Genomic DNA, 14,677 nt, shown 5'->3' with positions numbered 1-14,677 from the left:
ATCTATAAAAGATTGGAAAAATATTCATTTGAATTTCCATAATTAAGAATTTACTGAAATGGAAGTAATTTCTTTTTGACAACTATTCTTATGTCCTATTTCACAGTGATGTATCCTCTTGTGAATGTCTATGAGATGTTTTGAAATTAGTGCATTTTTTCTAACTATAGTAATGTTCTAATAAAATAGACAATATGAACAAAAAGACTGTTAATACTTTCTTGATTGTATATTCAGATACAATAAAGTATCTGAAAACCAATTGACTATCAACATCAATTCTCATACCTAATTTCACAAGAATAAGTAAACTAGTCTTGTGAGATATTTTCAGGTTTGATGTTTTCCATATTATTGGCTATGATATGTTCAGCCTTGAATTTAAACACATAACTGAAGACAATAAGATATTCTGCATTGTGAAAATATAAATACAGTGTTATTACCAGAGTAAATATTTTCAGGTTGAAAAAATAAAAGGAACCCAACGACAAATCATTGAGTTGGATAAAATGCAAGTTACAACTGCTACGCTTTATTTCTCAGCTCAAAAAGGTCACAGTAAAAGTAATACCAGTGGAACAATATTCTTAATTTCCTGTTATGTATTACATGAATTTATTTATCTTTGTTACTAGTTCAGTCTCTCGTTAGATTAAAAATTACAAATAAAATACAAAGTCATCATCAGAGTTTTAATTATAACATGGGGAAACTTTTAGACCTGCACATACACTGCTTGGTGATGCTGCTCTGTTATGTTTTTAATATTTTGTTTAATGGTAGAAATAGGCATAAAGTAGAGAAAGAAATATAATGGGGGAACCCTCCAGTGTATTGTGCTGTAAAGAACACTGGACTTCAAATGATCTTCCAGAAATCTAGCTTAGATTCTTCCACTAACTAGACCCTATAATTTTATATAAATTTCACGACTACACTCTAACTTAGTTTCTTCAAGTATAAACTGAGACATTTCTACAAAATGATTTCTAACGAGCCTAGCAAGTCAAAATTCCATGACTCTAATACTTCTAGACTAAAGCAAAAAATCAAACATTAGGAATAGCCTGTAGGGCACATTCCTTTCTGATTCAATATTGTTTCTAATGTGCATTATTAGGTTGATCTAATTTAAGAAGAATACAAAAACACCTCATTTGATACAATCTAGACATATTTTCATAAGTTTGAATGTGCTATCTAAAACAATATGGAGAAGAATTTCATTTTTCCAAAGTGCACTAAGATGGTATAGGGTTAGACAGCCTTAATTTCTACAGCATGACGAAAGGAAACCAGCGAATGGTTGGAGTGCGCGCGTGTGTGTGTGTGTGCATGTGCGTGTGTGTGTGTGTGTGTGTGTGTTAGCCCCCATGAATCCTTGCTTCCTTATCAGGAAATAGGCCTCTGGAAAGAACTGGGTAAGATGCAGAGTTATCTAGAGGGCAAATGTCTTCATGGAAACAGCATGCTAAAGTGAGAGGCCACACTGAATTCCTCTAGATTCAAAAACTATTTTCACAATTTGTTCATCTGGAAAGCATACCCTTTTTTTGCATTTTTATGTTGTTAATCCAATTTTTCTTTCTCCAAACCCATGTATTTCCAATTATCCATTCATGGTTATAGTTTATTCTTCAGCATGGTGATTCTTATCAAAGCATTGCTTCTGCAAGTTTTCATCACACATCTGCTATAAACATGGTCTCAATTTAATTTGTGTTGAAAAATACATATCCTATGGTAATCTTCACAGATTTTAAGGTATGTAAGCCATTTTGTCTTTCAGGCTTATATAACTAACAAAACACCTGGAAAAAATATATATGTACCTACTGCAAAGTGACAAAAAAGGAATGAAAATCCTTTAACTAGAATTCGAAATGTGTGTAATATTCTTGAACACTAATATTAGAATTGACAACTATTAAGTATGCAAATCTATATTCAAAAGAAATAATTATCTGCATCAGTTCCCAAATAATTCCATATCCACTGAGCACTAGCCTTGTCTTTTCAGCTAAAATATGGAATTCAGTTTTCATTTGAACTAATTTTATTTGTGTTATTAGTAACAATTTACTTATGTATTAGAAAATACTCATTTTTTAGATAATCTCCTGAATAATTGGATATAAATTTTAAGCTAAGGTAAATATAAAAAACTAATGAAGGATGAAAATTTATTCATGGTAAATAATTTTAATTTGACCATTTAAAAATGTTTTAAATGTTTTAGAGCATGTGCTCCTTTTAACACAGAAATCATATCTTATCCCTACCATGCTCACAACTCTCTAATGGCTCCCCCTTTCATCTTAAATGAAATCAGAAGTCTTCACTGTGGTCTATCATATCCTACATAGTCTAGTCCTAACTACTTTTCAGATTCCATTTGCTACTAAGCCCCTTACTCTCTTTGCTTCTATTATAGGGACATTAGATAGAATTGATGAAACTTCATCCCACCTTGAAGTCTTTGTATTCCTTTTCTCTCTTCCTCTAATTCTCTTCATCCAGATAGTCAGAAAGTCATTTCATCACTTTAATCAGCCATTGGCTTAAATGCCAACCCCTTGGAAAAGCCTTGTTTGTCCCCTATGCAAAATAGCAAGCTTGTTACCCAGATGTATTTTGTTCATAGCACTCATCTCTACGTGGCATTATATCATATATTTACATTTTTATTTCTGACTCTTCCACTATTTTAGTTTTAAATAGTTCTTAAGGTGAGAAAGTTGACCTTTTGGTTACTGCTGTGGTCAATGACAGGTAGCAAGTGATCAACAAAGGTCTATTATGTTGAATTAAACTCTGTGAGCCACAGTCTGATTCCCTGAGAGTGTATGTTACTGTTATTATTTTGGGTTTCCAAGAGCGCTATTACTGATATTGTTAAAAGTGAAGAAAATGAAGAAGATGGAAGAATTAGGTCCACATAAAAGCAAAAAAGACAAGACCTTTTACTTTTAGAACAAAATCTTCCCATTCTATTTGACATTATCTCAACTGTCATCCTACTCTTTCAATGTTATTTTTTCTCATTATTAACCTCTAGTAACTCATTCCCTACTCCCCCCACACTTTTAATGATTTAGATCATTACATAATAGACTTGTCAAAATTCCCAAGGCAAAATGGATTGCGTTATGCTAGAATATATACCTACATTTATCTTTACATTTTGTAATCTGCCTTTTAATTTCTTAGAATGTTAACTTCTTCCTGATGGTGATTACATTGAGCTTTTCCTGACAGAAATTGCATCTATCTCCTATGTCATTTACAGACAATATTTCCCTATTTTAAAAAATTCTATTTTATGCATAAATGAGAAAACCTGGATGAAAAACAAGAGTTCCAGCTTGTGTTACTGGTAAGACAGAACACCTTTCTAGTGATGAAGCATCATCAAAGTATCTGTTGACCCATGGGCTTTTTAAGCTACTCGTATTTACATAAGGAACTGGGCTTTCAAGGGAAGGTAGTATATTTCTATGTTGATTCACTTATAACATGAAGCATCTCCATATGCTTCCCAAAGGCATCCGCAATTTACCTGGACTTCACCAGAAATCAAACTGTTCAAGAAAATGGCAATTGGCAGCCATTAATTCTAGCCTTTGCAGAGTAGTTAGTTATGGATGAAAAAGTTGAGGTCTCACAGCCCTTCCCAGTCAAAAAGAGAAAAATTAAAAGGGTACATTTAGTAGATGAGAGGACAAAATGTTCAAATAACAAATGTAAATACTTTTAACATTGAACAAAGCAAAATAATTTGGCTTAAGAGTAGCAGATTATTGCTAATGTTGAGATGGCACAGCTCCATGGCTAAGGAGCTCTCCATGGCGTACAAGTGCCATCTCACACCATGATCAGCAACACATTAACATAGATATTTTCCTACATGTGAGCACCGAACTAGGTAATAACTCCCCAGAAGGTATACACTCAAACCTCAAAAGCCTTTCAATTTAGTTAGAAAGTCAAGAGGTAAAACCATAAATTATATATAAAAATGGCACTTACTAATATCAAGCACAATTCCAACTATAAATGACGTAGGCTTGCTTAGGGGGCTGAAAAGCCTTCATGGAGAAGGTCAATGTAAAGGCTGCCTCTCAAAGGAGAAAACTAAAGGGCAAAACATTCAAAGAGCAGTGCAAATATGCACAAAAATGGTGTTTCACCCTGGGTTTTTTTTTTTTTTCAATATCAGACGCTATCCCACATCATCAAATCTAGCTGCAGAAGCTAGTGGGAGAGCACTGCTTATACATACATATGTACATAAATACATACATACATGCATACGTGTGTGTGTATCCCTGCTTAGAAAACAATATAAGACATATGGAGAGTAGAAGGGAGGAAAGGGAATGAATTCATTATCACAACTTTAAAGGAAAAAATATACTTCCTTTTCAGTGAATGTTTATTTCACCATTTGTGTTCTTTCAATGAAAGAGAAGTTAAATTGCATATTTTTAATGACTCATAGGCCAACTCTTTCAGGAAATTAGGGCAAAATAACTGAATTCTTTTCCATCAGGCAAGGTAAAAGATTCACCATTGAGTAGTTTGCTGCCAAATGGCCTGAAAGTTCACTGGATGAGAATACAAGGTTGTATTATATCAGATGGGCACCATTATGATAAACCCCAGTGCTGTTTGAATAAATGCAGAGCCAGCAGTGATATTGAGGAATGTGGAATGAGTCACATCAATAGAACTAAGAGAGAAATATACTACATTAATAGAATAAATAGCAAATGTATTCCTTCTCTTATCCCTGTATAATCAGCAGCAGTCCCGATAATTATTATAACACATTTCTAGATAATGTTTTAGGGTCTTCAGAAGAAAATGAGTATAAAAGTGAAATTTCAAAAAATATTGCTGCTATCCAATTATGTAACTATGGACAAGCCACATAATTCTTAAATGAACAAAATTATTAATTTTAAATAAATGATGGGTCACTTTTCTTCCACTAGGAATGTAGAGATCAGGTAATAAGAAATTTGAACTTCGTGACTCATTTTCAAAGATGAGTATAATTGAGAGGAATGTTCAGAAGTAAATGATGTAAATATAAAAATAAAATAAGACAGTTTATCAGTAGTCTAAAGGAAAATTAAAAATAAAAAAGAATAGCGTAACAGACCCACTGAAAATTTAAAAATAGCGTTTTCTCTGGGGTATTATGTTGAAATAACACATATTAACCCTTTTCTGAAATACCTCTGTCTGGCAACCAAGTAAATGCTAAAGTACTACAGGCTGGATTAACATACATATTTTTCAATTCCACATCAAATATTGTCTCTGATTCAAGTGATGGCTAAAACAAAATGAAGACACATAAGATTTGGTTACTTGTAAGGCTAAAAGAGGAATACATACCACATTTCTCTACATTTCTTTAAAAGTTCATTTTCAACTTCCATCAACTAACATTTTCTATAAAGAACTTTACACAAATATGTCATAGTATGTCAAAATAAAAATAGATGTTACTCATATTATGGCACTTCACCAGAAAGATAAATTTTGGTACTTCCTACCTTTTAAAGAGTTTTATATTAATGCACTAGCAATATTTATGTATAGATGTTGGCACAAGGGAAGATAATTTCACCCATTTCAGTAACAGCTGGGTAAACTTTAAGTCTCTACATAAATGATTCTGCAAGATATACTCCCATCATTACCCAAAGCTACATAATCAGAATACTGACAGGTATCAGGAGAATAGTATTTAAAAGTTTATCCTTCTCTTTAATAATACATAATTATAACATAACGTTATCGTATATCATAGATATGATCATATATACGCATATGATAAATTATTTCAAAGTATGCCATTCTAAAAAAGGAATTTCCCTGATACATTGCTATGAAAATTTAAGTGAAAACTTTTCTGCTTTTTTGTTGTTCCTTAAAATAGTAATTCACCAAACGCACAAAAATTGAAATATGGCAATTACGCTAAGTTTTCTGGCACCAAAGATGTAACGCCACCGTATTTGTTTTAGACAAATATATAATACAAATTAAATTTTTACTTTCCCAAATTTGTTCTGAAATCAGAATATAATTTATATCGTTAAAATAATAAAATTTCTCTCTAAATATAAACTTTATAGAAATGCCATGTAGCAACTTTCCCATATTGAAAACTTTGATGAAAACAATTTTGTTTTAAAATTAAAGTGAGATGAACCACAAAAATAACACTCCTGAAATTCTTAAGTTTTATATTATGAGTAATATGATCCCTTCTTTTAAAGAAATTGTCTAAATGGTAATAAGACCAAGAATGCAAATATTTATATTACTTAACATAATAATAACCCTTCAATTATTTAATGTGCCACCTGGTACCACTTCTAATTTCCAGATCATGTGTATGAGGTGCAATAGTAAACTGAAGCTTGACACTGTCTAGTACATTTTTACAAAATAGTTTTTGATTATTGGTGAACACTTGGAAATTTCCTAAGTTTAGCAAGATTTGAGTACTACAATCTAAATGAAAAATAACAACTGGATGTTATTTTCCAAAGGACTTTAGGACAAAAGAGGAATTCCAGGTTCTTTTTCTACTAAGGCAGTTAATGGCAGTAACTAGAGTTTACATTATGGAAAGGGGAGCCGGGTGGATAAAAGGGTGATTCAGGGACCTGTGAAATGCGCTCAGAAAGAAGGGATGAAATGGAGGAACAGAGCTACCTGATTACTCAATCTAAACACTTAAAAAAAAATTCTGACATTATTTTTTCATTTTTTTTAAACTGTGCTTTCTATGTTTCCTACTTTAGTAGGAAATTAAGTAGCCTGAAAACTATTTTTAAAGCATTCATTTTTCTGATAGATTAAGTAATGACTTATACAGTAAGCATAGTCAAGTTATAGTCTACTGATATATTTGATATTTCAAGGAGCAAATAAAATGGTGATACAAATACACCTTGGTTCTAAGATAGACACACTCAGTTCTTTAGATCATAAAACCAACTGAATATTGTCTAAAATAGTCTAGAAGCTGCAAATGATTCTGCCAGTCCTGAATGACAAAGCTCTTGGTTATTTATTCTCATGTAGATAACGTTCATACGAGCTGGAACTTTCAATAACCACTGTTTACAATCACATTTTCACTTCTATTATCACTAATTGAAGAACATTTAGCTGCATTAAAATTAATAGCCCCATAAAAAGAGCTCAGATAACTCTTGATAATCATTCAGACATAGTTGGATATTGGCTTCAACTATTATTTCCCAGAAAGTTTGCACCTTACACTTCATCCTCTAAGTATAGAACTACAGCCTAAACAATAAAGTTAGGCAATGGCTTTTATTGAATATTTTGTATTATTAAATAACTGAGTCACAAAGATGGCACCAAAAAGGCAGGGCTTATAAGAATCTGTTTCTTCAGGGTACAATACATAATATATTTTGATGAGAAATTAAAGACATTTTTCTATGAAATTCTGTTATATTATAAAGCATATGATTTGTCAAGTGTCCATATATGTTCTCATTTTGATTACATCGACATTTCCACATCTTAAAAGTATGACTGCTCTATTCCATCAGGATCATTAATTAGCTTAATTTCCTGAAAATTAAAATGTTCAAATTCAGTGAAGCTAAGTCTTTAAAGTAACTTCCACTTAGCTTCCAAGTTCTGAGAAAGTGTGTGTATTCAATGCTTCTAATCCACTTACTTACCTATGAAACATGTGAACTAAATCCACTGCATAGATTTTACTCAGGCAATATAATTCAATTTCTTAAATATTTTCAAAAATGGGTGCTTTTAAGTATTTTATTTACACAATAAAAAAGTGTCCCTAATGTTTAATGTTGTCTCATATTTTCCTTGAAACAAAAATAAGCTTCAAAATAAAATAAAAATTGGAAAGTCATTTCCAGAAACAAGTTTTAAAATAATGCTAACTTCTCAAGTCTAGTATAGAACTATTAGCTACATGAAATTAGAATTCTCATCAACATTCTTTTTATACCTATATTCAATCATATAGACACTATATAGCATTAAAATGATTCACTGATACCTCAAGAAACACAGCCATATATACCAAATTTTTAAAGTGTATTTCGTTTTAATAGTTCTCCCTTCCTATTAAAACAGAATCTTTTTTATTCAGGTCTACTTCTAATTTGACGTCATGATGGTGATTTGCACTACCCATTTGTCCTTAATAAGGATCTCCTGCTACAAAATGACAAGACAACAAAAACAAACCTCTTTGATAAAGAATCAGCACCTACACTGCGAAGGCATTCTGCATCATCCTTATCCTTATAAACTGTCACAAATTTGCCAACAAGATAAAAAGGAAATATAAGAAGTAGAACGTGGATTTTCACTAATTCATTTTTTTAAATGTACCAGTAGGTCTTTAAAAAAATATGAGACTAAATAAAAATCATAAATCATTGTATTTTTCTTTACCACAATTTCTTGTTTAACCTAGCCTAAAATTCTTCATATATAAAATATTCCATTAGCTGGCCACATGACATGAGAAATTCTGTACAACACAATATGTCTAATAAAATTAAGTTGACTTTAACCACAATGTCATTTAAAGAAGCCAATTAAATTATCCAGAAACACAAAGCTTAAAGAGTAGCCTTGGGAATAACTTTTTTCTTATAGCCATTACCAAATCCTCACTGAACTGATTACCTATGCAAGAACAGTAGCATAAAGCTGAAGAAAAGGCACTCACATCACTCCCCAGCTTATCTAAGAACTCATAAAAGTAAAAGGATCTAACCATTTTATTTTATTAGATTCTCTAATATGTAAAATGCTGCTACTTTTCTGCAGTTTAACATTATTAATCATTTGCCTCCTTTCCTTTTCTCTACTACCTAAAAAAACTTAATTCTAGCCCTAAAAGTCTATTAAAAACAACAGCATGAATTCAGAAATTTGTCCCTTTGGTTGCAGAACTTCATTATACCCCCAAAAAAGAATTCACAAAAAAATTCTAAAAGGAAATTAGGACCCCAAATTTTATAATACAGCCAGCCTTGGTGACCATCAATCTTACCAGATACTGCTCTATCTTCTATGTGTATTTAATGGGTGTGGACCCATTGCCTGATGGGATCTGTAGATTCTAAAAAAAAAATGTGTGGATGACAGTCTTTTGCTTCTTTTTTTGAAACTATGAACCTAGAGTTTGAAATATGCTGCAAATTTAATTCCACTGCATATTGTAGAGTTGATCAGTTTCAGCTCTGATATTCTAAAACACTGAATAACCTATCAACCATAATTAAAGTGCATACATATGAATATGTGCATATATATTATAAAATACTTTGATAATTACATCTACAATCTATGTATTACGATGTAAAATAGGAATTATGGTTCTTAGAGGAAAAATGTACACCATAAGTATCTATTCATATGAAAATAATAGTTCAAGTATACCTGGAAACTTTTCATTTAAATGCATTGAACCACTTTATAGACATTTCAATATACATTGTATATATTTGTGTCTTTATTAGGGCATAGATTTTGTTTTTCATTGTCATATTTTTATATATTAATATAAATATTGCTACTACTTTCATATATTCAGGAATTCTAAAATTTCTTTGTATCTTTATCACTTTCAGGCATCAATAATCAACATTTGCCAGCAATGCCTTAATACTTCAACGTGTGTATTATACCCATTTCACAGATCAAAAGAGTTTTGCCAAACCATTTAGATAATGCTTTCCTAAACTCAGGAAAGAAAACAAATGATTTCCCCGGAGTTACCATGTAACCTTGGTGGGTCCACAATCGCCTCACCCATACCCAACCTCCATCCCATTTCCCATTATGGCACCTACCCTAGTGTTGTCATGGTGACGATGGTATACCAGAAGGCTGCAGGGATGCTGGTGAACTTGCTAGCCGAAGACCCCTTCTCTGCGTAGAACATAACTGTAGCGAAGATGATGATAGCCATGGTGAGCGAGAAAAGCAAGAAGCCCAATTCTGAGGCACAACTCTTCAGTGTGTACCCCAGGATGCGCAGGCCTTGAGAGTGGCGGGAAAACTTAAAGATCCTGAAGACCCGGAAGACTCGGAGTGTGACAAAGGCTCCGCTGACGTCCTCATTGTCTGTCATCACCAGCCCAATGTAATAAGGCAGGATGGCCACCACGTCGATGATACTCATGACACTACGCACAAAACGGTAACGACTAGGCGCTGCAGCCAGGCGAAGCAAATACTCAACTGTGAAGATCATGACGCAGGCCGTGTCCAAGCAGAAGAAGGCCACAGCATACCGCTCTCCACAGGGCAGTTCTTTAATGTGACCTGGGCTTGATCCGCACGGCACTGTTTCCACCACATTCGCGATGACAGAGACGGCAATGAAAAACCCCGTGACATAGTAGAACACCAGGGCCATCGTGCTGGTGTGGGGGTTCTCGAAGGCCCTCCAGACCCTCTGCCTTGCAGTCATGGTGGGCAAGGCGCTCTCTCCAGCGGTGTCGGTATCCGCGTCGTCCTGCAGGCGCTCGGCGTTCTCTCGCCTGCGATCCTTGTACTCCTCATAACAGCAGTCGCCGATGATTTCCGGGATGAGGCCAAAGAAGGCCAGTTCTTCATCGTAAGCAGAGATGCACTCGTGGCGAGGATAGTGGAGCTTCCCAGTGCGGTAGAAATTCAGGATGTGGCGGAAGATGTCTGGGTCACGGTCAAAGAAATACTGCTGAGTTTCTGGGTGGTAGAAAAAGTCCCTCTCAGAACTGCCCAGTAGAGTGTCTGGGTAACGTTCCAGGGTGTCCTGCCACGTCTGGAAGCGGGTGCCACTCACATTCAGCACAATGAGAGCATCTTGGGTCCTTTTCCTCTCCTGCCTCGGGGGAGCCGGCATAGGCCCCGAGGCCACAGGCATCCACCCGATAGCCGCTGCTCTTGCAAAAGGCAGCCACGCTGCCACCCCCGCCGCCATGATTACTTGAAGCGGAAGGAAGAAGGGTAACGAGGCGTCTACAATGGGTCACCGAAGCAGCCAAAAGTCACCCACTTCCTCCAGTCAAGCAAAGTACTAGTGAGAAACGTGGTCCAGAGGTGTAACTCTTATTCCAAGATAGGGCTCCTGGTAAAGTCACAGTTCTCAGAAGGGCAAGTTTCCCTCCAAGACAGGTATTTGGAATAATGGCAACAAAATACAACGTCCTAACAATCACCCTCAACAGAACCCAGCCAAATCTCTTCCTGCAGGTGGGCTAGGCCACCCTCTGGCACAAATAAGCACACAGGTGCAGCCGTTTCTTCAAACAGGTGTTTTTGATTTCTCCCCGGCACAGTCTGGATAATATGGGGTCAGTACGTGGAGTGTAGGATAGAGAAGACGAACGAGAGTCACCCAATAGAATTCTTTCGACGAATTAGGGAACCCTTACACCTACCCTTCTCACTCTTTCAAACCTTCCTTTCCAAGTAGCCCTTCCCGCCAAAGGAGTCTCAAAAAGGCGACCTGTTGTTGTAGCTCAGGAGATGCGGTCACAGCCGCTGCCCCACGTCTCTCTTTGGGGGTCCAGCTGCTGCTGCCTCTACTCCTCGGGCTGTATTTGCAGAGATGGAGGTGATGTGCAGTGGTTACGGTGGGGGGCGTTAATAGAAATCCTCCTCCCCCACGTCTACAAACACCCTCTGTGTCTGCCAAAAGCGTTCGCCCAATCGCCCCTTCACTCTCTTTTCAAGTTCAGCTCAGGTGCAGTGTGACAGTTACAGAGCTCAGGAGCTGGCAGCCGCCGCCGCCGTAGCGGCAGCAGCATCTGCTTCCGCGCAGAACGCGCCGCGCCCGCGGTACATACCTGGCCAAGTGCGCGCCGGGGCTTAGTTGCATAGAGACTTTCTCCTCGCCGTGCACCCGGAAAGGGAAGAGGAGAGAAAGCGGCTCGCGAGCAGCCGAATCCGATGCGCCGAGAGAGCATAAATAAAGCTCAAGCGAGCTCTTCTTCCCCTTCCCCCATCCCTCCGTGCCTCCCTCCTCCTTTTCACCTTCCAAAAGCCAGGCGCAGGCGAGCAGAGCAGCAGCAACAAGTTCAAAAGGTGCGGGGGAGGCGAGAACGGAGGGGACTCGCTCCTGCCAACTTACTGCGGGGCCACTGTCGCGGGAGCCTGGCCAGCGCGGTGCGGGGCTGCGGGGCGGCGGGGCTGCGGGGCGGCCGGGCGGGCGGCGTTGGCGCGGTGGGGCCGGGGCCGGGGCCGGCACGGGCTCTCGTCCGAGCGCGGAGGCAGAAGGCGCTCGGCAGCGCGGGGGCGCGGGAGGGCTGCTAGCTGCTTCCCCGCCAGTGGGTGGTCCTGCATCTCCCCGGGCTCCCCGCGCTGCTCTGCTAGTGCGATCAATAAATAAGGAGAAAATAAATAAATAACCGCGCGCACGCCCCGCCACGCAGGTTAGGAAAGGCGTCTCCTGCCTTTCCCTCGGCTTGACCTTTCTCCGCCCCCGCCCCCTCGGGCTCCTCTCGCTCCACCCCAGCCACCCACCAACCCCGGCGCAAAATGTCACCGAGGGAGAGCATCCAGGTGGATCTGCTGGGGAGGAAAGCGAGCCTCGGATGAACAAAGGGAAGCTTCACGCGCTGGGCTGCGGTGGTTTGGTGGAGGAGAGGAGAAAGGGGACCCGTGCCTTGCTGCTGCCTCCCGAGTCCCGGTTCAAGGCGAGCGTGGGAAAATAGGGGGAAAGAGAGCGAGAGAAGCTGGGAAGGAGGGTGAGCGGAGCGGAATGCGCAGGAATTGCTTGTCTTCTGGGGGCGACTGGAAGGCAAGACCCGCAAAGCCCCGACGCGGAATTTTTAAGTGCATTTCCTCTTTCTCTTTTTATTTATTTTCAAAACCAGATTGTTAACGTTGCAGGGATTGATATGCCATCTGTCCAACTTGCCAAAAAATCAGAGACTCTCCTCGATCGAGGTCTTGACACAACTCCTTTTCCCGTCCTTTACGAATAACAGGGATGTGGAGCCCTTTTCTAAATGTCATCCTCAAGGGGCGTGCGTCTCTGAAAGTTTGCGTCCCCTTCATCCTCTCTGCGCATCACTGCGCATATTTAAAATAGTTAAAAGAGTTAAAGGTGTTCGTATGAGGGGTTACTGAGGTAGAGAGACACAGGAAAATTGTCGCGACCAACCTTTTTGTTTTTCGCGTACCCCGCCCCCGAGTCATTAGGAATCATCCTTAAAACCAAACGTAACACATACAAGCCACTAGATGGCGTGGATGGCGAGAAGTTAAATCTGCACCTAAGGTTTGGATGCTTTAGGAAGGTGAAGGATCAAAATTAACTGGTCCAACAGAGAGTCAGATCACATAAACATCCCCAAACCCCTTCGCTGCCACCCATCTTTTTTGTGTTTATGTGACATATACTACTTAGGCTTGAGTCTGCATTTGGATAGTTGTGGGATGAGATGTGGAGAGTTTCCTTTTGAAATTCCTTTGAAAATTAAATCTAGATTACTGAATCATCATCATCATCATAGTAATTAAGATCTTTGGCAATAATGAGGCTTCATCTGTATTGATGAAGAATAGTAGCCTAATTTCTACCTAAAAATTACTTTTCATGGCTTGGTTTGACTGCCCTTGGTTTGTAAAATAAGTGGACTGTGTGTTGTACTTTACGGAAATTGACTTTTAAGCCCTAGAGATTATAGGCATGATGTGTCAACCTTGAAAATTTGAAATGGGATACGTCAAAGAAAATATATAAACTAAAAAATGAGTATAGAAAATAACCAGAGAATTTAAAATATCCTTATCATGTACAGGATTTTCTGTAGAGATAAAAGGGTATTTTTTGTTTGTTTATTTGTTTACAGAATAGAGATTTAAGGAATCCTGTGTCAGTAGTAATGAAGTCAGAGCTAATGCACCATTTAAGTTTGAGGACAAGGAACTGAAGACACCTGCTCTTTATCTATTTGTTTAAGTGAAAGATGCTTGTTAACCAATCTATATAGCCTGCATACCTGAAAACAAACACACAAGCATGTTACCTGGAAAATGGAAATGAGGGGCTTACTACCAATTAATATAAGAAAACCAACCCCTCGTTAGTCCAAACAGTAAGGTGGCACTATGACAGGTGCTGGGCATGGAATCCAGAAGGTGGAGAGCCATGAATATTTAATCAATGCCAATAATGGCATGCTTTCCTGTAAAGATGGGGCGAGGGACCTAAATAGAGCCTTTAAAACTGTGTGGGAAACTGAATACTTACAAATGTAAAAGTAGGAGCTTAACTCACAAAAGCCCCAAAGAAGCAAGAACATAATATGTACAGTTTTTAAGAAGGTACTGGGATCTGCCCTCCTGCATCTTCAACAAGCTTCTTGATATAGTGGAAAGAATGTGGGCTGAGAACTTAAACACATCTAAATTCAAAATCTTGCTTAAGAAATTACTTACTGGCTTTGTTTCATTTGGCAAATTACTTCTATGATTAGAAATTACAGATAATGAAATTTAACTTTTCAGGCCTGTCGTGAAGATGAAACAGGATCATACTTCTGAACACCAGTGAAATACTTAGCACATGAAGTGTACTCAATATTGGTTCTTTTTTATTGTAATGCATAATGCTAATGCAATTCATTTT

The 14,677-nt window shown here is 37.7% G+C and overlaps 1 protein-coding gene across 1 annotated transcript in view; it reads right to left on the bottom strand.

The window, feature by feature from the left end:
* KCND2 (potassium voltage-gated channel subfamily D member 2) overlaps positions 1-12,489 on the bottom strand; it is a 481,026-nt gene extending 468,537 nt beyond the window's left edge. Inside the window, exon 1 of the mRNA XM_003808643.5 lies at positions 9,906-12,489. Coding sequence (XP_003808691.1) covers positions 9,906-11,020 — 1,115 coding nt within the window. The 5' untranslated portion in view covers positions 11,021-12,489. The remainder of the gene's footprint in view (positions 1-9,905) is intronic.
* Positions 12,490-14,677: the final 2,188 nt, after the last annotated feature.

This window comes from Pan paniscus, chromosome 6 (genome assembly GCF_029289425.2).
Source record: "Pan paniscus chromosome 6, NHGRI_mPanPan1-v2.0_pri, whole genome shotgun sequence".
In the NCBI taxonomy this organism is placed as follows: domain Eukaryota; kingdom Metazoa; phylum Chordata; class Mammalia; order Primates; family Hominidae; genus Pan; species Pan paniscus.
This window is presented reverse-complemented; position numbering and strand designations above follow the sequence as displayed.